The 22,582-nt window shown below is 47.8% G+C and overlaps 1 protein-coding gene across 1 annotated transcript in view; it reads left to right on the top strand.

The window, feature by feature from the left end:
• The window catches only part of TNFRSF13B (TNF receptor superfamily member 13B), a gene marked incomplete at its 5' end in the record, with an annotated part of 28,168 nt that extends 5,586 nt beyond the window's left edge, over nucleotides 1–22,582 (top strand). The window contains 4 exon segments of the mRNA XM_081271812.1: nucleotides 11,484–11,621; nucleotides 13,232–13,477; nucleotides 21,063–21,248; nucleotides 21,819–22,582. Coding sequence (XP_081127938.1) covers nucleotides 11,484–11,621; nucleotides 13,232–13,477; nucleotides 21,063–21,248; nucleotides 21,819–22,072 — 824 coding nt within the window. The 3' untranslated portion in view covers nucleotides 22,073–22,582.

Genomic DNA, 22,582 nt, shown 5'->3' with positions numbered 1-22,582 from the left:
TTGCCAGTAGAAGTACTATTACTTTTTTTTTTATATTTTAAAAACTCGATTAGAGGGAAGAGGTATCGGTGTGGTTGAATGAAATCACGCATCTTTGGGTTGTGTTGACCTGTCAGTGAACTGTCCATTCAAAATGGACCTTTGCCCATTTTTCTATTGACTGGTCTTTCTTTTTCTGTTTGCCTTTCAAATATGAGTTGCAAATGTCTTGCTCCCATTTCTCCTATGTCTGTACTTTTTGGTAAGGTGCTCCTCGACTTAGAGAAGTTCTTTTGTCATTGTTTGCCATTTGCTTCTTTTGTGTGTGTTCTATTTTTATCCATCTCTTATGGGTTTTGGATTTACCCTCCAAGGTTGTAAAGAAATCAATATGACCGTATATTAAATATAACTTCTTATATTTTTGTTCTTTTAATCTTCAACTGGGTCTTGTTGTGGTTTGCTTTGCTTTGTTTTTCTTTTCTTTTTTTTTTTTTTAAATCAGAGGGAAACTTCCTGTGCTTGTTGCTGACCTTTTGGGCCAAGAATCTTCTCTCCGAAGTGGGGAAGACAAAAGCTAGGGTCTCTGCTTCTCCTTTCCCGCTAGAACACCCTGCCCCTGAGTCCCACTGGGATGGAGGAAATACAGGCAGGGAAGGGGATTGTTGAAAACAGCTCAGATATTACCCCTGCCCAGTGTTTGTTGTGACTCCACATTTTTTTTTGTAACGAGGACAACTGTGTACAAGGGATTCTGTCATCTATGAGCATTTATTGACCACCTCTTATGTGCGCCTAGTATCATGAAAGGCACTGGATTCAGAGCTGAAGGAGACAGTAGGAGTTAGAACATTACTGTCATTGATATTGCAATGATTCTGTCACCACAGATGACCATGGTCAACCTGTTTCATTGCATACCATTGGTGCCAGAAGAGTAGCTGCCAATATTAACAGCCACGTCTTAAGCCAGTGACGTGTGATCGTGCACAAACCCCTAAGGAAAGCCTCTAATCCCGTTTTACAGGTCAGAAAAACTGAGTTTTTCACTGGGACATGCATTCCGTCACAGAACTGTGGTGAATCAAATTTCTTTCTTTTTAAACTTAATGAATTTTTAAATTTATTTTTGGGGTCCTGGGGGCTGAATTCAGGGGTACTAAACTACCTCCCTAGTGCTTTTTATTTATTTTTTATATCGAGACAGGGTCTTGATATGTCGCCCAGGCTGCCCTCAAATTTCAATCCCCCTGCCTCATCCTCCTGTGTCGGTGGGATCGCAGGCGTACACCACCACGTCCACAGCAAATCGGGTTTCAAACCGAGCATCCCAGCAGATGGAAAGGCTCAGGCCCTTTTTATTAACAGAAAACTAAGAAGTGACTTGCTTAGTTCTCCCAGAACCTCTTTAAGTTATGACTTTAGAGCCAGCGAGGGGCAGTGGCTCTCGACCCTGAGAATCGCTGACAGGTAGTGTCTGGGGGTGGGCTGCCGGGGGTGGGGGTGGGGATGGGGGTCCTACAGTCATCCTCAGTATTTCAGAAGGGGCTGGTGAGGAATCAGGATCCAACTAACAGAAATTAAAAACCATTTTCCTTCCTTCTCCTTCTCTCACTCCCACCTCTTCTTTCTCTCCTCCTCTTTTTTCCCTGTAGTTAACCAAACTGGAGCTGGAGAGCATCATCTGTCCCAGGTTTCAGCTGGGACCTCACTGGGACATGCATGCTGTCTCCCCGTGTTAAAATCTCTCCTGTCCCCACCTCATTAGTGACAGCCCACCTTTTTAGCTTCCAGCCCAAGTTTGCAATCAGCGTGGCAAAACTGTATCGAGCAAAACAAGGAGCCAATACTTTTCCCCATATCTGTTTCTTTTCTCACGGACACTAATCCCTCTCCCGATGGTGCAGATAAAGAGAGAGTTGGCTCCAGGAATTGACCCTCAAGCATTTTTTTTTTATTTAGATCTAGGTCTTGGTCAGCACAACATATATTGCCAGGAGTTATGATATTAATAAAGGCAACAGCTCAGGAGGTCAAGCCTTTGCTACAGTGCTCAGTACCTTGCTAGGCACTTGTCATGCACATAATGCTCACAATGACCCCATGACGTAAGCTATCACATGCTCACTGCACCAATCAGAATACTGGGTCTCAAAGAGGGGACATTATTCATTGCCATTGGTTCTCATGTTTGTGAAGATATTACTGTTCTCCACAGCTGAGCCACACACATGTGCTATGATTATCTGTATTTTATTGTTGGCCTCTTTGGTTTCCCTGGAGTTGATGATGCCTAGGTTTTCTGTGTGTATACAAGTAATTTATCTTAGGTCTAGAACAGACCTGGCTTGTCAACTGGTCAAACATACTCACTCGTCTATATTTCTGTGTTTTGTTGATAATGTTCCTCTTTCTTCTTCCGTTAGCTGGGAGAGGGGACACTTCACACTCACAAGTAGCTGTCGATCTGGGAAATTCCTTTCTCATCTTGTTGAGAATTTCCATCTTCACCTCTCTGCTGACAGGGACCCCAGTTTTCTCCCCTGCCGCCTGGTTTCCTGACTCCCTCTATTTAACAGAGCACGTGTCCCAATATTACCGGGTCTTGCATGTCTCATAGTGTTTATTGGTGTCTCTTCTACCCTACGCTTGATTGGTGCCTCTCCCTCTCCTTTCTTCCTCCTCCTTCTCCTCTCTCTCTCACCTCCCTGGCCACCAGGAGGTGAACATTACGTTCTATTGAAAATAATCTTCTGTTATGAATTCTACATTTTTCTTCCTTCCTATTTTGCTTTTTTTTTTTTTTTTTTTTTGGTGTGACAAGACATGGTCCCAGTGACCTAATTCCTGCAGCCCCTCCCTACCCTCATACATTTCCACCACCCTCCAGCGGTCCATTCAGCTGTCAGTGGATTAATCCACTGGGGCGGCCAGAGCCCTTATCATCCAATCACTTCCCCAAAAGCCCTACCTCTGAAAATGGCTGCATTGGGGACCAAGCCTTCACCACTGAGCCTGTGCCCCCACACAGGCTTTCCAAATCCAAACTAATAACATGTTTATGTTTCTATCCCTGATTTCAGACCTCTTGAATATTCACCTGGCGGTAGACGTGCTGGATCCTGTGGTAGATCTGTGTGTGACTTTTTGATGAATAGACATGAAAGGGCGCTGAGCGCGGCCATCTTGGGCAGTGACTGTGTGGTCACACATTCTCAGGGCGAGGCACAGAGGGTTCAGATCTCTCCACACCTCCGACATTTGCTATTTTCAGTTTCTTTTCCCAATAGTCATCTCGATAGCGAGCGATATCGAAGTATTGTGGTTGTGATTTGCATTTCTCCAGCGACTAATGATGCTGGGCTTCGTTTCACGGTGATGAGCAGCCATTTGGGTATCTTATTTGGAGAACCATGGATTCAAGTCTTTGGCCCACTTTTGACTTGAGTTGTTTGGATTTTAGGAGTTTCTTACATAGTCTGAATGTCAACCCTTGTCAGATACACACTTTGGAAATATTTGCTCCTATTCTGGGACTTGTCTTTTTAATCTTCTCCATAGTAAACCTTTGAGGAACAAAAGTCTTTAATTTTGGTCAAGTCCAATTTATTTATTTTTTAAAAAATTTTCTTACCAGTGTGCCCTTGCCAAAATTCAATGAATGACGATTCCCCTCTTCGTTGTCCTCTAAGACTTTATAATTTGGGCTCTTAGCATTTGATAAGTTCTGAGTTGATTCTTGTATTACGGAATTAGGTAAGAGTACAATTTCATTCTTTCGCATGTGGATTTGGTGGATTTAGTTTTGTAGTAAGTTTCAGGAAGAAATCAGGAAGTATGTCTTCCATCTTTGTTCTTAAGATCCTTTTGACTTTTCAAAGTCTCTTGTAATTCTATTTGAGTTTTCAGGATCCGTTTTTCTATTTCTGTAAAAAAAAAAGTCATTGAGATTTGGTTGGAAATTGCATTGAGTTTGTAGATGGCTTTGTTTAGTATTAACTTTTATTTTTTTTATTATTTTTTTTAGAGAGAGTGAGAGAGGAGAGAGAGAATTTTTAATATTTATTTTTTAGTTTTCGGCGGACACAACATCTTTGTTGGTATGTGGTGCTGAGGATCGAACCCGGGCTGCACGCATGCCAGGCGAGTGCGCTACCGCTTGAGCCACATCCCCAGCCCCCTAGTATTAACTTTTAACATCATTGAATCTTCCAGCCCATGAACGCGGCTATCTTTTATGGAGGTATTTTTAGTTTCTTCCAGCAATATTTTGTAGTTTTTCAGTACACACTTCACCTCATTTGTTGAATTTATTCCTAAGTATTTGTTCCTTTTTATGCCATTACAAGTGGAAAATTATTTTCCTAATTTTCTTTTGGGGTTGTTCATAGTAGGTCTGTAAAAATTCAACTGATTTTAGTCTGTTGATTTTGTATCCTATAACTTTGCTGAACCTTTTGTTAGCTCTAATAAGTTGTGTGTGTTTGTGCATGCGCACACGTGCATATATACATGTGTGAAGATTTTAGGGATTTTTTTAACACTTAAGATCATGTCATCTGTGAACAGAGATAATTTAACTTTCTCCTTTCCCATTGGGATACTTTTTTTTTCTTGCCCAAATGCATTGGCTAGTATTTCCAGTGCTAAGTTGAATAGGAGTGGCAAAAATGTGCATTCTTGTGTTGTTCCTAATCTTGGTGAGAAAAACTTTCAGTCTTTCACTATTTAGTACATCATTAGCTGTGTGTTTTTGACTTATGGCCTTTCTCATATTCAGGAAATTGTTTCCCCCTTCTTTATTGAGTTTTTTTAAATCATGAAAAGTGTTGGATTTTGTCAGATGATCTTTCTGCATCAATTGAGATGATCATGTAATTTTTTTCCTTTTATTTATTTATTTAGGTTCAAGGAATTGAACCCAGGACACTTTACCACTAATCTACATTCCCAGTCCTTTTAATTTTTTTTTTTAAATCTTGAGACTCTCTAAGTTGCTCAGGGCCTTGCTAAATTGCTGAGTCTGGCCTTGAACTTGCAACCCTCCTGCCCCAACCTCCCAAGTCTCTGGGATTACAGATGTGCACCATCATGCCTGGATTCTTCATTCTTTAGTGTGGTGCATCATATTACCTTCTAGGAATAAGTCCCACTTGACCATGGTGAATAACCTTTTTCATGTGCTGTTGGGTTCAATGTGCTAATATTTCGTTGAGGATTTTTGCATATGTATTCATAGACATGTTGGTCTGTAATATTCTTTTTTTATGATGTCTTTATTTAGATTTCGTACGAAGTCTTTTTTTGTTTGACAATAATATAGCCGCCTCAGCTCTCCTTCCATTACTATTTGCATGATATATCTTTTCCCATACTTCTACTTTCAACCTTTTTGGGGTTCTTTGATAGGAAGTCTTTTACAGACAGCATACAGATCAGTCTTGTGGGTTTCTAAAAATCGAATCTGCCAATGACAAACTGCTTCTCTCTTGCTACTTTCACAATTCTTTGTCCTTTCCATAATTTTATTATACGGTGTCTTGGTGCGAGTTTTTCTGATTTTTTTTTTTCCTGCTTGGAGATTGTTGAGCTTCACAAATGTGTATATTCCTGCCTTTTCCTCAGTTTTGGGGGTGTTTGGGGGGCCATTGTTTCTTTGACAACTAATTCAGATTTACATGAAATAACTGTACATATTATTTATGGGTTACAATATTATATTTGATATATGTATACATTGCATAATAATAAAAATCAAGGTAATTAGCATATCCATTACCTTGTACATTTGTCACTTCTTTAAATGTATATATTATATATTATATATATTATAGATATAGATATATAGATACAAATGTTGGCCTTTCATACTTTTTCAATATTTAAAAACCTCTCTTCTAGATATTTGAAATATACAGCATATTATTATTAACAATCGTCACCCTACTAGGTAATAGAACACACTCCCTGTTCCATAGGTTTGTACCTCTTGACCAGTCTCTCTCCATACTAACTATCCCTTCCCTCTCCAATCTCTGGTAACCACTAGATTCTACTAGATTTCTACTTTTATGAGGTCAGATTTTTTAATATTCTACATCAGAGTGAGAACATAGAGTATATGTCTTTCTGTGTCTGGTTTATTTTGCTTGAAATAATATCATCCAGATCCACGTATGGTTTGGCAAATGCCTGGATCTCATTGTTTTTATACCTGAGTAGTATTCCATGTGTGTAGACCACCTTTTCTTTATACATGCATCTGTGGTTGGCCATTTAATTCCAAATCTGGTTATTTTGACGAATGCTACAATAAACGTGAAAGTGTAGATGTCTTTTGAACCCACTAAATTCACTTTTTTTAATCTTGAGACTCTCTAAGTTGCTCAGGACCTTGCTAAGTTGCTGAGTCTGGCCTTGAACTTGCAGTAGTGGGATTGCTGGATCGTATGTTCATTCTAGTTTTAACTTTTTGAGGACTCTCCTTACGATTTTCACGATGGCTGTACTAACTGACATTCCACCCACAGTGTGCACAAGATCCCCTTTTACCCCACAACTTGAGCATTTGTTATTTCTTGCCGTATTGATCACAGCCTATTCTAACGGGGTGGGGGGGGTGGGGGGGGTGGGGAGGATGAGATGATGTCTTGTGGTTTTCTTTTGCATGTCCCTGGTGATCAGTGATGTTGTGCTTCTTTTCGTCAACTCTTCGTGTAACCATTGGTGTGCCTTTCGAGAAATGTCTGTTCAGATCTTTTGCATATTTCAATAGGATCACTTGTTTTCTTTTATGTTGATATGTTTGAATTTTTTATAAGTTCTGGATAGTAACCCTTGTTAGATTTTTTTTTCTATTCTGTAGATCATCTCTTCATGCTCATTTTCTTTTGTGGTTCCATACAGATTTTTAGGACTGTTCCCCACTCCCCGTTTCTGTAAAGAACATCATTAGTACTTTGATGAAGACTGCATTGGAATTTGGGTAGTTGGAACACCTCCCAATATGATAATGGGGCGTTTTAGGATACATTAAACACAGAATATCTTCCTATCGGCTGTGTCTTCTTGGATTTCTTTCATCAGTATCTTGGTTTTCATGGCAGAGATCTTTTTATTTTTTTTTTTACCTCCTTGGTCTGATTTATTTCTAGGTATTTCCATTGTTCCTTTGTAACGATGGTGAATGGGATTTCTTGATTCCTTTTTCATCTGGCTTGTGGTTGGAATGTAGAAGCACGGTGATTTTTGTATATCGGACTTATAGTCTACAGCTCTACTGAACATTTGTCAGTTTTGCAATTGGAGATGTTTGAGATGGGGGTCCCACTATGTTTGAGTGGGGGTCTCACTCCTGATCTCTGTAACAGTTTTGACTTTTTTTTTTTAAATTTATGATCCTACTGCCTGATTTCCTAAAGTAACTAAGATCACAGGTTCTGTGCCGTCACGCCCAGCTCATTTATGAGTTCTGATCGTGTTTCTGTGGATTCTTCAGGTTTTCCTATGTATGAGATCATGCCATCTGCAAACGAGGACAATTTTAGTGACATCTCCAATTGGTATGCCTTCCTTTCTTCCTCTTACCTGATTGATCTGGCTAGTACTTCCAGAGCTACATTGAATACAAAAGGAAAGCACAGACATCCTTGTCTCATTTTAGATTTTAGGGGAAAATCCTTCAACCTTTTCCTCTTTGCTATATTAGCAAGGTTTGTCATGCATGGGTTTTATGGTGTGGAGGTATCCATTCCTTCTTGTTTGGGATTTTATTTTTGTTCTAGGTGCTGGGGCTGGACCCCAGGACCTTGTGCATGCTAGGCAAGTGCTCTGACACCGAGCCACACCCGTGAGGTACACTCCTTGTACACCTAATGCATGGAGAGGTTTTATGATCAATGAATTTAAATTTTTAATAAGTGCTTCTTTCTGAATCTCTAGAGATGACCAAATGATTGTTCATCCTTCTGTTATGTGACATATCACATTTATTGATTTACCTATATTGAATGATCCTTGCATCTCTGGTATGAACCCAACTTGATTATGGTGAAGAATCTTTTGGATGTGCATTTGGATTCTGTCTTGCTAGTATTTTTTTGGGGGGGGGGCACCATTTCTTCAAATGTTCTGCCCTTTTATCTCTCTTCCTTGTGGAACTCTTATAAGTATGTCTGTGAGGGATCCTACAGGCCCTTGAGAGTTAGTTCATTTTTATCCCAAGTCTGTTTTTTTTTAAATTCCTGTTCTACATAACAATAATTTCAACGGACCTATCTTCAGGTTCACCCATCCTTTCTTCTGCCTGCTTATTAAATTTTCTGATAACTCCCTCTAGTGAGTTTTTTCATTCCGTCATTGTACTTTTCAGTTCCAGAATTTCGGTTTGGTTCCTTTTAAAAATAAAAAGAGAGAGAGAGAGAGAGAGAGAGAGAGAGAGAGAGAGAGAGAGAGACTATTTTTAGAGCAGTTTCAGTTTCACAGCAAAATTGAGTACAAAGAGTTCCCATCGACTCTCATCCTGCCTCAAAACACAGGCTGCTTCCCCCTCTGAACAGAACGGGTACCTTGGTCATGGTCAACCCACACGGGGGACACGCCACCTGGGGTCCACGGTCTACGTTCAGATCTACTCCTGGCCGTGTATTTGTTTTAATTAGTTACACTTGACAGTACAATGATCTTGACATATCGCACATTTGAATTAGATGGGTATGATTTCTCATTTTTCTGAGTGTACAGGTTGCAGAATCACATTGGTCATGCAGTCACGTATATACTTACAGCAATAATAATGTCTATTTTATTCTGCTGCCCTTCCTATAACCCCTTCCCCTCCCCGCCCCTCCCATCCTTTCTCTCTATCCAATCTAATGTGACACACTTTTTCCCCCCTCACATCATCCTACATGTATTCTGTATAACGATGAGGTTCTCCTTCCATCTTCCGGGCAACTCCCCTTCTCCCTCTTTTTCCCTCCCATCTCTCTTCTCTATTTAGTGGTAGTCTTCTTCTCATGCTTTTCCTCCCTATCCCATTTTGAGTTACCCCCCTTATATCAGAGAAGACATTTGGCATTTGGTTTTTAGGGATTGGCTAACTTCACTTAGCATCATCTGCTCTAATGCCATCCATTTGCCTGCAAATGCCATGATCTTGTTATTTTTTAGTGCTGAGTAATATTCCATTGTGTATAAATGCCACATTTTTTAATCCATTCATCTATTGAAGGGCATCTGGGTTGGTTCCACATTCTAGCTATTGTGAATTGTGCTGCTATAAACATTGATGTGGCTGTGTCCCTGTAGTATGCTCTTTTTAGGTCTTTTGGGTATAGTCCGAGAAGGGGAATAGCTGGGTCAAATGGTGGTTCCATTCCCAGCTTTCCAAGGAATCTGCAAACTGCTTTTCAAATTGGCTGCACCAGCAACGTATGAGTGTACATATTCTTTTTTTATTCAGACATGGCTTTCCTATTTCCTTTAGTTCTTTGCCCATGGTTTCCTTGATCTACCTTGAACATAGTTAAGATCACTGATTCAACACCTTTGGCTGATGGTTCCAATGTACATCCAGCCTTCTGTGGAGAACGTAATGTCAAGTTCTTCATCTCCTGTGAGCATTTCTAGGCTTGTGATATTTTGGAGAACTGGACATTTTCAGTACTATGCTGTGGTAACTCGGAAAATCTGATTTCCCCCACTCCCCGGGGACTGGCTCTTGCTCATGAAGGACTGGAGCCATTCACTTGTGACTTTTTCAAACTCTTTGCACATGGTATGTGTTCCTTGCTGTGCACTGTCACTGAAGTCTCTGTTCCTCTAGCTCTGTGGTCACCCGGGATCCTCACAAAGATTTCCTTAAGTGTCCTGCTCCCCAGAAGCCACATCAGCCCTGTGGGGTTCACCGTGGTGCTGGCCCCTGAGTGATCCAGACCAGCAGAGTCAGCAACCAGAACCCACAACCCTGATATCATAAGGATCAGGGCCTTCTGGCCCAACCTGGCTCCAGCAAACGCTAACCAGGAACTTGGGCAATGGCCCTCCCCACTGCCACCTTCCAGGATTTGGGGACCGGGGAATGGAGGTCTTCTTCTGCTTCCCGCATCACCTCCTCTGGCCCCAGGTGCTGGGTTTGAGTTCTTTCCGTCTGCTGACTCCCAGCTGTTGAAGACAGAGGTGGAAAGAGTCGCTAAGGGGGACGTCCCTCACGTTCTCCTGGTTAGAGAATAAGAAATGCTGGGAGCAGGCCCGGAGGTGCACACCTGCAGTCCCAGCGACTCAGGGGACTGAGCGGGAGGATGGCAAGTTCAAGGCCAGCCCGGGGCCACTTAGTAAGACCCTGTCTGGAAAGAAAAAAATAAATAAAAGGGGGGCTGGGATGCAGCTCCAGAGTAAAGTGCTCCTGGGTTCAGAGAAGGGAGAGGCCGGTGTCCTAAGAGCAGACAGAACATTTTTTATCAAAGAAGTGCTGCATCTCAGCCTGAGTACCTACAGGCTGCCAAGCATCGGCGCAGATGAGACTCGGAAATTGTGTGGGCAGATAAAGCCAGACAGGAAAGTTCTAGAAGGGCAGGGATAAGAAGTTGGAAGAGCAGGACTGGAGATGCAGCTCCGTGCAAAGCATTTGCCTCGTTTGACCCCAGCATTGCAACAAATGAAGCAGAAAAGCAAAACATTAGCGACCCCGACCCCCCGGTAAGAGTCTGAGATGGGAGGTGGCCCCAGGGAGTGGTCCAGGGTGCAGGGAACCGGCCGTCTCTCCCTCCACAGTGGGCTGAAATGATACCATGTATCCAGGGTCACCAAACTGTATAGGGAAGGCTTGTGCACTTTGCACACATCCCTGTCTGTGTTTCACACCACAGTAAATAAGAAGAAAGGAAGGAAGGGAGGGGACATTGATGGAGTGTTTGCTGTAGGCAAGGTTGGCTTTTAAAAAACAATCCATTCATTTCATGAGCCCTTACTATTCCCTGGGCACTCTCGAGGTCCTGAGGACCTAGCAATTGGGTCCAGACCCTCCCTTCCGCATGATGCCCATAGTTGTTGCAAGACACAGCACGAAAGGAAAGTTATCTCAGTGACAAGCAAAAGTGGCTTGTCACAGGGTCGGGGGAGTCAGAAAGGTCTTCCCTGAAGGAAAAAAAAAAAAAACCTTCAGAAATCTTGAGGATGGGGAGGGGTTGTGGGGTGGCAGGAAAGAAGAGCCTTTTATGTAATGGGAACAGCGTGTGCAAAGGTCCTGTGGCAGAAAGAGGCACAGCATGGAAGGAGGGCAGAGAGCACGGCCAGGCAGGGTGCGGCTGACGTGAAGGAGGGAGGGACTCTCAGAATAAGCATTTTGTAGCTGGGGGAAACTCAGGCATGGAAAGGTGGCACCAGTCAGTGCAGCTGGAATGGGGAGCCAGCTCTGCCTGGGTGCCCTCTGCCCACCGAGAGAGACCCAGGGAATAGTCCCTGGGAATCTGTTGCCAGCCACCCTTATGCTCCCTACCTCTCAGCTCCACAGGGCCTGTGGCTCGGGGTGGCTATGAGATCCTGCCCTGAAGAGAAGTACTGGGACTCCTTGCTGAACGGCTGCACGTCCTGCAAGCCAATCTGCAGCCAACGGAGACCGAGCACCTGCACAGCCTTCTGCAGTGAGTTCTGGGGCCTGAGCCCAGGAAACAGCTGGACCTCCCCACACCTTACTTCCCCCGCAAAGCTCCCTCTGGCCCCACGGCCCTCCAGGGGCTGAGAAGTGGGGTCAGGGGAAGGAAATGCACGCCCTCATTCATTAGCGATTCTTCACCCCCTCATTCGACTCTCGCCACTTTCCTCCTTTCAGTTTCCTGAAGGGGCTGTGTTCTTTCCTGCCCCGGGTCCTTTGCATATGCCCTGCCCTCCACTTGAAATGCATTTTCCTCATTCATCCTCCCTCAACTCCCTCCTACCCAATGTTCAGGTCTCAGAGCCAATATCAGGGGTCTCCTGAGACTCCCCACTGGGAATGAGGCCCTTCTGGTCGTCTTCATTTTATTATAGAAATGGTCCAACGTGCAAAAACACAGAGTTAGCCCTGTGTCCCCATGATCAGCTTTAAAAAAAATCATTAAAATCCTGCCTTTTTGTTTTCCAAATCATTTTTTGCTTGAATATTTTAAAGTGAATTTTAAAATATCATTTTTACCTGTAAATACTAGATCATGAATCCCTCCCACACCAGGTCCCCTAAAACATAAACTATAATTTTTTTTTAGTTGTAGGTGGACACAATACCTTTATTTTATTTTAATGTGGTGATGAGGATCAAACCCAGGGCCTCGCATGCCCTAGGCGAACATTCTACTGCTGAGCCACAACCCCAGCCCCTAAATGGAATCTTAAAAGAAAGTTTACTTGTGGAAATAAAAATATCCTCAGGCTTTCTAGAAGGTAAACTGATTGTCCCAGCTATTTTTTTTTTTTTTTTGGCAGTGCGGGGGCTGGAACCGGGCCTTGTGCATGTTAGGCAAGCGCTCCACCATTGAGCTGCGCCCTCAAGGAGCCCTTAATTAGAGGTCTCTGTATCCTCAGTGTAGGTTCTGCCGGGCTCTTGAAGGTCAACGTGCTTGGATTTTTAGTTTTCTTGGCTTCTGCTCCTTGGCACTGATACTTATTCTAGCGGCTGTCATTCCCATTTATTTTTAAAACCCACAAAATGCTACTAATGTGAGCTTTCCCACCTGCCTTCCAATCCCCTCCCGCAACTTGCCAAAGAGGACTCTGACCTTTCCCCTCTGTTCCTTATGCTAATTGGAGATATATTTCTTCTTGATGGGGTTTGGAAAAGGCAAGTAAAGAATGACAATGAAGGCAATTGAAGAATCTAGTTTATCACTTTTAAAAGATAAGTGGAACATCTTCCTAGGCTCGAAAACTAAGAAATGGAATCTTTTTTAAATTATTTATTTATTTTTAAAAAAGAAGAATCTTTTAAAGAATCTATAGGCCAAAGAAGAAGTAATAATAAAAAAAAAAACATTTTGAACTAGATTCAGGAAAAATACTATGTATCAAAATGTGTGAGATGCAGCCACAACAGCACTTGGAGGATGATTCATAGCATTCCGTTTGTATAAATTCGATTTGTAAAAAGACTTGGATTATTCCGGGATTGCTATTTGAGTTGGACTGTGGCTTTTTTTTTTTTTTAACGTTGATGTCCTTTGAGATTAGACCCAGAGCTCCTGCAGGCCCATGTCACCCATCACTCCCTTCTGTTTCCCAGAGTCCCTCAGTTGCCTCAAGGAGCAAGGTAAATATTACGACCGTCTCCTGAAAGACTGTGTCAGCTGCACCCCCATCTGCGGACAGCACCCCAAGCAATGTGAATACTTCTGTGAGAACAAACTCCGGAGTCGAGTGAACCTTCCACCCCAGCTCAGGAGGCCGCAGACAGGGGAGACGGAAACCAGGTCAGACAATTCAGGAAGGTACCAGGGATTGGAACACAGAGGCTCAGAGGCAGGTCCAGGTAAGCCTGGGGTGGGGAGGGCCAGAATGCACAGGAGGCCGGGCACCAAGCCTGGTCAGAAGGGTCTGCAGGGCTGGGGTCGTCGTAGCTCCGTGGTAGAGCCTTTGCCTGGCACACGTGTGAGGCACTGGATCTGATTCTCAGCACCGCACATAAATAAATAAAATAAAGGTCCATCTACAACTAAAAAACATATATATAAAAAAAAAAAAAAGAAGAGTCTGCGATATAAGAAGCCCAGAGTCCAGGCAAATGGTCAGAAGCCAGGGTAGTCAACCCAGGATAGCAAAACAATTTAGATAAAATTTCCACAAGTGTGTGGGCAAGAAAGTAGCAGAAGAAATGGCCTGACTTGTAATGGAGGCTACTGAGGTTCTTTCTTTTAAAACTTTTCACCTATTTTTTTTATTTGTACGGATTAGTTATACATGACACTTTTTAAAATATTTTAACTCACACAGAATTCTACAATTTATGGAGTACCATGTGATTTTTTTTGGAGGGGTAGGTGCTCGGGATTGAACTCAGGGGACACTCGACCACTGAGCCACATCCCCAGCCCTGTTTTGTATTTTATTTAGAGACAGGGTTTCACTCAGTTGCTTAGGGCCTTGCTTTTGCTGAGGCTGGCTTTGAACTCGCGATCCTCCTGCCTCAGCCTCCTGAGCGGCTGGGATTTCAGGCCATCCTCCGATGAGCAAGTTTTTGAAACGTGAGCAGCCCAATCCACGTGAGCACTGTGCCAAGAGGCCACCCCCGGCCTCCACACCCAATCTCAGACTCCGGTTAGGGACAACAGAGAATTCCTTTGAATGAGAAGGAAGGGATATTACTAACCCAAACAAAACTTTATGGCCATTGTGAACATAGTGAGAAGAGTCTGCCTAGCTGGGCAGCTGCTGAGGGCCAGGTGTCAAAAATAATCGAATTGATCCACCCAGCAGACACCTCGAGACTCCCTACCCTGTTGTGTGGTGTTAGGAAGGAGGGAGGGGGACTCTGTGTGGAGTCGTGAGCACCCTAGACAACCTTGGAGCTGCCCTTGGCCTATCAAACAGCAGGCCCAAGTTCCCTTGAGAGTCACACAGCAAGTATGTGACAGAGATGGGCTCTGTCCACCCTGCAACAGCCGGAGGACCCAGAGCAGGACCCATGGGTGGGATCACTGATTCCTGAGGGCGACTGGTTGCCCTCAGGAGGAGGTGAGTCACATCCTGCTTGGGACCCCCAGCCAAGCCCCTCACCAGAAGGGGCTTCATCTTGGCTGCAGGGCCAGAGCCCCCAGGATGTGTAGGTGGGGTGCATAAGGACACGTTGGGAGGTCAGGAGTGGGGGTCAGCTTCCTGCGCCTCACCCTGCAGCTTTGGCTGAACCATGGTGTCACCGGGGGACACCACAGGCCCTCCCAGAGCCTCAGAGACTTGGTGATTCTCTCGCTGTCCCCTGTCCTTCCCTGCCGGGCATCTCTCTGGTGGCCTGCGGCTAAGATCTCTCTGCTCTCTCCTCTCATCTCTCTGTGGGCTGCCGGCGTGGATTGTAGACAGGAAGTCGGGGCCACATGCCCAGGGGACAGACCCAGATGTGGACCTACCGGAGGGGAGGGAGCAGAGGACACCAGGTGACCGAGCTACTGAACGCAGTGGAAGGGTTGGTCTGTCCCCACCACCCGTACCCTGCACTGTGAGGCCCACCTCAATGGATTGCAGGATTCTCAGGCGGCCCACTCAGGACGGCCGTGCCTGGGGGAGGTCAGAGTCTCACGGAGGGAGAGACAACAGACAAGACTTATGCTGATGATAGACTGATCTCTATCCCAGTGGCTCAGGAGGCTGAGGCAGGAGGATCACAAGTTCAAGGCCAGCCTCAGCCCCTTTAGCAAGGCCCTAAAGCAACTCTGTGGAGATCATGTCTCAGAATAAAAAATTGACAAAAGGGCTGGGGACGTTGCTCAGTGGTTAAGCGCCCCTGGGTACAATCCCGATATCTACATATTATTTTTTTCTAGGGGGCACAGGGACGCAGTGATCCATCATCCACTTGTCTAGCAGGTCTGGTGGCCTGGAAAGGGACATCCCGGGGGATGACGACTTGCAGAGAAAGGAGGAGGGGAAGGAGACAGAACAGCTAGCAGCCAGGGGTGGCTGGAGACGGCACGGGGAGGGGCGAGGTGCCAGATGACAGAGGGACTCTCTTGCCGGGCTGGGGAGGCCAGTGTCCGGCTGGAGGCAGGGACGCAGCAACTGGACAGGAGGGTCAGAAGGGGGCTGGGAGGCGATCTTCCCGTTGCCTCTGGGGACACGGATGGCAGCAAGGGTCCCGAGCGAGGCTATGTCTGACCACAGATAACAAGGCCCTGCGCGGAACAGAGGCATGACATGAGGAGGTGGGGAGGCCCAGACCTGGGGGAACTGGGGGAGTTTCAGGACTGCTCCTTCCCAACCGTCCCCACCCATAAGGACCTCCTGGGGCTCTCTCGAGGCTCCGGTGACTTTCCATTTGCTGTGTGTGTGTGTAGCACATGAGAGCCAGCTGCCCTTGCAGGTGAGCTGGGTGGCTTCCTGTGGCTGCGGTGACCTTGCTCCATAGACCAAGTGACTCAGAACAGCACAGGTGGACACAGCCACAGCTCTCGAGGCAGAAGGTCAGAACCCAAGGTCTGCCCAGGGCTGGGCTCTCTCCGTGTCCAGCTTCTGGTGGCCCCCATCACTACGGGCTCGATTCCCATCTTCACCCCAGTCTCTATTCCTGGCCTCCTCTGTGTCTGCCTCTCTCCTCCCCTGTCTTCTGGGGACACTTGTCATTGGATCTGGGACCCACCCTAGTCCAGGGCGATCTAGTCTCCAGGTCCTCGATTTCATTACGTCTGCCAAGACTCTGTCGTCACAAGTGCAGGTTACCAGGGGACAGATCTTGGGGGTGTGTGGGGGGTGCACTGAAAGGGAAAGAGACGTCCCCCAGGGCACTATGAGCTTTGAGCGTTCCCATGTGACAGGCTTGGGGACAGCCAGGACCCTGTGTGTGCTGGAGCTCTGGATAGCGTCTTATCTGGAGAAGTTGGATTCTTACCCACGACGACGGGGAGATAGACACAGAACTGCTTGGCTCACATCGGGTCCCTGCAGGCCACCTTTCCACAGAGGGACTTCCTGATCCTGCGGGCTGACACTGGGCTGTTGGGCAAATCTGACCCTTCTCTCATTTTTCCTGATTTCTTGGAAGGTCAGATAAACAGCTTAGTTTCTTTTAGCTTGGTTTCTTCTTTCGCGTGAATGACTCCCTTTAAAATTTTTTTTTTCTCCTTGGGACTCAGGATTGAACCCAGGGGTACTCTATCACTGAGCTACATGCCCAGGGTCTTTGCTGAGTTGCCCGGGTTTGGGCCTCAAACTTGCAATCCTCCTGCCTCAGCCTCCCAAGTCACGGGGATTACAGGTGCGCACCACCATTACCCAGGTTCCACTTCCATCTTTAGCCTGGTTCTGGGAGGACCCGGTGCAGGAGAAGGCTAAGTCCAAAACAGTAGCTTCCTCTAACTTCCTCAGCAACGCCCCCTGGTGGGGACAGAGCCGGGACCTGGGAGCCACTTTGGAGAGACCCGGGCCAGATGAACACCAATGTGACCCAAGGGCCAGCAAAAGGGCCGTAAAACAGCAACGTGGCCTGGACAGAGTCTGTGTCTCCCTCGAGGAGAAGAGGGTCCCCCAAAGATCCAGGGACCCCAGGGAGAGAGGTGAGTGGAGTGGGGGCTGCCGTGACATTCTAGAAACGGTTTCGGTGGAAGTTCACACACCCAAAGTGAAACCGCCTCCCAGCGTCCCATCTGTTCCCAAGTTTAGACCCACAGGGGACAAGGGGTGTCCTCTGGGAGTGGCTCACAGAGTGGACATTTGAAGGCCCCCCCCCAGTGACCTAAAAGTGAGGCTGTTAATTCACACAGGAAACCCCCCTTCCCCACCCACACTCGACCAAGCATCACACAGCGTGCACGGAACTTGTAGGAAGCAGAGACAGGCCGAGTGGACCGTCACATGGATGTGACGTCCCTGAAGGCTTCTGGGTCTGGGGGAGGCCAGAGCCAGGCACATGTGTCAGAGGTCCCACGGGTCCAGCCCTGCCCACCTCTCCCCAGGGCCTTCCCGGTGGCCAGTGAGCTTAGAGGTGTGGGGACCTCGGTGACTTGCTGGATTTCCACCCAGGCCTGGTGCATTTACTTGCATTATCTCGGTGCTGAGAGACAGAACGTCAGACCTCATTTTGCAGACAGGGAAACAGGCTCAAAGACACTGAGCTGCATTCAGTCATGGCCGCCAAGCCCCGGCTTAAAATCACCACGGCTTCCTGCCCCTCTAGTGCAACAGTCTGAGGCCAGGCCACACTGGGTTCTTGGTTCAGCCCTGCTAGGGTCACCAAATTTCTATGTGTCCCCTAAGGGATGATTTATAATATGGTGGAGAGGCACAGCTCAAGCCTGAGCTGGGACAGCAAGCAGGCTGTGGAAATTCTATTTTTAAGTGAGAGATGGCTTTGAAGACAGTTTTTTAAAAGACAGACATAAGGCGAAAAAGCAAAGCGAAATTCACAAAAATTGGCTTAGAAATGAACTATGCCTTGGGACCTGCCTGGCCCTCTGGAGGGCAGAAGCTGTGCACAGTGCCCTCTGGTGGTAGGATCTGGGAACTGCAACCAGGGGCCATCTTCTGGGAACTTGATTTTCATGGGCATCGATTCTGACAAAGCTTGCCTGATGCTGGGGATATAGTTTAGTGGGTAGAGAACTTGCCTGGCATGCACAAGGTCCTGGGTTCCATTCCCAAAACGTGCTTGTGACTGAGCTCCTTTGCCCTCTGGGATCAGGGTAGAGTGATCCTGTGTGTAGGTAGGGGGACATGAGAGTGGCAGTCAAAGGAATCAGAAAATTACATTTTAAATGGTGGCAGACGACTGGGCACAACAGTGGTGCACAACCGTAATCCCCCATGACTCAGGAGGCTGAGGCAGGAGGATCTCAAGTTTGAGGCCAGCCTCAGCAACTTAGTGAAGACCCCTGTTTCAAAACAAAAATAAAAAGATTTTGGGATGTAGCTCAGTGGTACAGGGCCCCTGGGTTCAATCCTTGGTACTAAACAAGTAAGAACTAAAAGTAAATGGTGACAGATGGTTTCAAATGGCCCTGAAAAGAGCCAACCCGCACTAGCAACATGGGAGGCGCCTGTTTTCCCACACCCCTTGGGGGACAGGTAGAAAATGACTTTTTTTTGGTAGTTTTAATTTGCGTTTCTGTTCTTAGTCCAGGGGCTTTCAGAAGCCTCACTTCTGAGCTGGGCTCTAGGTAGGGACGATTTTTCACTTCCCCCAGGAAAACCTGAGACCATTGGTCTGGGCAGAGAGGAAAAGCAGAGAAACTGGAAAAGTCATTTCTTTACTCCCCCTAAAATCAAAGGGGCTCTTGAGAGTCACCCACTGCGGCGTGGAAAAGCCACCCGAAACTTAGTACCCTAAAAGTAACGGCCGTTGACTATTCTTTGCCATTGGGAGGGGGCGGGGCTTAGCTGGGCAAGTCTCCTGCTGGCCTCATTTGGGGTCTCTCATGGGGCCACCAGGGGGATGGTGCTAGGGATGGGGACCTTGGAGGCCCAGCTCTGACGCTTAGGTCTCCCAAGAGAGCAAAAGCAGGGGCGGCCAGGCCTGCCTCAGGTGTAGGGCCAAGGCTGGCACAGGGTCACCCCAGGGCATCCTCCTGGGTGAGATGAGTCCCGACTCCGCCCCATGTGGTGGCCGTGGTCGTTCTGCTGTGGAAAGCGGTCTGGTCCGTGCAAACCTCATGCTGAAAATATTCCAGATGTGCAAATGTCTGGTCTTCCTCCCCGAATGATCACGCAATCACCTCTGCTCTGTGGCTGTCTGTCGCTGCCATTCTGTCTCAGCTGTGAAGGCTTCTGTCCCGTGGGTCCAGCCAGTAGGACATTTGTGTTTTATCCCAGGGCCCAGTGGGAACTGTGAGCCTCAGTCTCCAGAGGTGGAGCACCACCTCCTGAGAACCACGTGTGCCTGCACTCGGGTGTGCCCTCTTCTCTGGGCTGTCTGAGCTCTAGGCACATACAAGACAGCACCCCAGGCCCACGGGTGGTACCAGTTCACCCAGAACGCCTGTCTCCACTTTGTAAATGCCATGGTGACACCAGCATCCTGCTAGCCCCGTCACTTCCTCAACTCTTGACTCTAAGAGTGTGTGTAAGGATGAGCGGTACCTGCCCTGTGGCCTGGGACTCCATCAGACCTGCTCCCCGTCACAGATCTAAGACTGGGAACAATCAATATCACTTAGCCATTCAGTTTTGTCATCTGCAAAATGGTGTGTAAAATGGTGGGGGTGTGCATGGGCTCTCTCTGGTCCAGAGAGGAGGTCCACAGAACAGGGCAGAGGAGAGTGTGGCTGCGGAGTCGCTAATCAAGACCTCCAGAGAACAGGCAGGAAGCAGGTCTGATTTTATTGTGCAGTTACCATGTAGATATACTCAGGCAGCAGCTAAGCAGGTTACAGGCAGCCACCAATGCAATGTCTGCTAACTGTGCTTGCGGTGACCAGTCGAGGAGTGGATTGTGGAGCAAGTGCTGGGATTGCAACAGGCCCAGGGCTGTGCCTCCGGGGTAAGCGGTGTGTCGCTTACGGGCATGAGGGGAGTGGTTTGCCACTCGGGTGCCCTTCACGTATGCCACATATGCAGTCCTCCGCAGGGGTGCTGTGGAAAGCCGTCTGGCAGTTCTTGATGAGGTTAAGCAATCATGGCATGAATCAGCAACACAGCTCCTAGGTCTACACCCAAGAGAATTCAAAAACACATCCACGGAAGCCTCACCCATGCACGTTCCCTAGCAGTCTATTCACGGTGATCCAAAGGTGGCAACAACTAAAAAAAAAAAAAAAACCACAGAGATGTATACTTTCAAAGGATGAATTGGATGGCCGATGAATTATTTCTCAATTTTCTTTTAAACTGGGGGCAACCAATTATCCAGTGATAAAGATGAAGGAAAATACTTGTGCAAAAAAGTGCCCAGCACCTAGAATGGGCTCGGTAACTTGTCCCATCATGCACACGTTTGCATGCATGAGTCCAATATATGCATATTTTATTACATCTAGCTATTTGTCCTTCCACGCCAGGACCTAGCTCATGTCCCAATTCCAAAGGCCAGGAAGGAAACTTGGGATAAGGAAAAATGTCAAAGGAGGGTTTTGACCCAGCAACGGGGTCTTTCTCTGGCATCCCAAGGCTGGGGGGGCTGGTTAGTAATCTTGCGGGTCCTGCCCTCAAAGCATAAGCTCATCCAGGAAGGCTCCCCAACGGAGGAGGGGCCAGGTGCAGAAGAGAGGGAGACTCTCTTCCTGCGCTGTCATCTGCACACCTGTCCACCTCTGGGACCATTCCAATCGCATAATGAGGGAGAAAGAAGCACAGTGTCAGGAAGGGGCGCTGAGGGTGGCTGGGGTGGGGGAGGGGTTGGGATGGCTGCTGGCCACCCGAGAAGGGCCTTGGGGAGTGGGGTCCCCTCCTGAACTCAAGGTCGGGCACTTGTCTTGCAGTCCTCGTGGGACCCAAGCTGAGTGCCGACCAGCTGGTCCTGATCTACAGCACCCTGGGGCTCTGCCTCTGCACCATACTCTGCTGCTTCCTGGTGGCCATGGCCTGCTTCCTCAAGAGGAGGGGAGGTCAGCTCTCCAGCCAGCCCACAGCAGGGCGGTGCAGAACCCGGAACAAGTCCTCCCACGGTAAGTGCATGAGACCGGGGTCCTCTTTACAGCTTGTGCGACCAGACTCGCACATCGGTCACTGCCTGCTTCTGAATTAGGGTCCCCGCCTCTCCCCTGACCGTGCTGGGGTTTGCACCCAGGGCCTTGCACATGTCTAAGCACGTGCTCTTCCACTGAGCTCCATCCCCAGCCCTATCTATGCCAGCTAATGGATGCAGATGTGTTTGCCAGGTCTTAATAGGTAGAAGTCTGGGACACATCCCTATGTTATCTCGGTAACATCTTGGTATGGGACACAGGTACGCAGGACGCAGGCTCTCGGAGCTAATGGGTTGGGGGGCGCACCCTGTGGGTGGGTGTGGGTATGCAGGGGGGGCATAGGTGTGTAAGGGTGTGTGTATTGGGGGGGTTTAAGTGAGAACCAAGATTTGAGAGCTACGATTTGAAAGCTGAGTGCTAAAGGGGCGAGCCTGGGGTGGCTCTTAGTTCCTAGATTAGGGGACACTTCTGGAGTCCGGGCGGGGCTGGGGAGGGTAGAGCAGTCCAGGGCAGGGCAGCCCCAGCCGACGTCCTCTCCTGTCCCCACAGACCCCGCGATGGAGGCTGGCGGCTGTGCGGACGCGCCGCCCGAGCCGGTGGAGACGTGCAGCTTCTGCTTCCCCGAGCGCAGGGCGCCCACCCAGGAGAGCGCGGGCGCGCTGCGGGCTCCGGATGCTGCGGACCAGGACAGCGGGGTGCACCACGCCGGAACGGCCGCCCCGCAGCCCTGCGCGCACGCCACCACCATCGGCGGTTTTGGAGTCGTGTGCGCGCCCGCCCTGGACGGGGTCCCCGGTGAATGAAAGCTGGGTGACCAGGACGCAGGGAGACGAGGAGGGAGATGAAGAGACTACGGAGGGAGTGAGAGACGGCAGGGAATGGGGCAGAGAGAGAGAGAAATCGAGAAAAGGAGGACAGACAGGAAAGAGGAGAGGGGACAGGTTGCAGAGTCAGACACGGACATTCTTTATCTAACCCCGCTCCGTGCAGACCGTAAGTCGCCGTCACCTAAACACACACGCAATAAAGTCATCTGTGCACGCTGGTCGCGGCTCCAAGAGCCCTTTTCCCTGTAAAATAAACATTTTCCCACTCCTCCGGGGTCTCGGGGTGTCTTCCTATCTGAAGAGCTCAGGCATCCACCCCTCGCCCTCCTTGGCTCCGACTCGGCCCAATGCAGCTGCCCGGGGACCTGGGGCTCTGGCGGTCTTCCCAGAGAGCTGGTGGGGCTGCCTCATTTAAGAGGGAGAGCCCAGAAAGATGGAAGAATGGTCTGCAGAGAAGATGGGTGCCCTCAGCACCTGAGAAGCAGG

This window comes from Spermophilus citellus (genome assembly GCF_964194105.1).
Source record: "Spermophilus citellus genome assembly, chromosome: 17".
Taxonomy (NCBI): Eukaryota; Metazoa; Chordata; class Mammalia; order Rodentia; family Sciuridae; genus Spermophilus; species Spermophilus citellus.
Note: the sequence above shows the minus strand (reverse complement) of the source record. Positions and strands in the feature narration are given on the sequence as shown.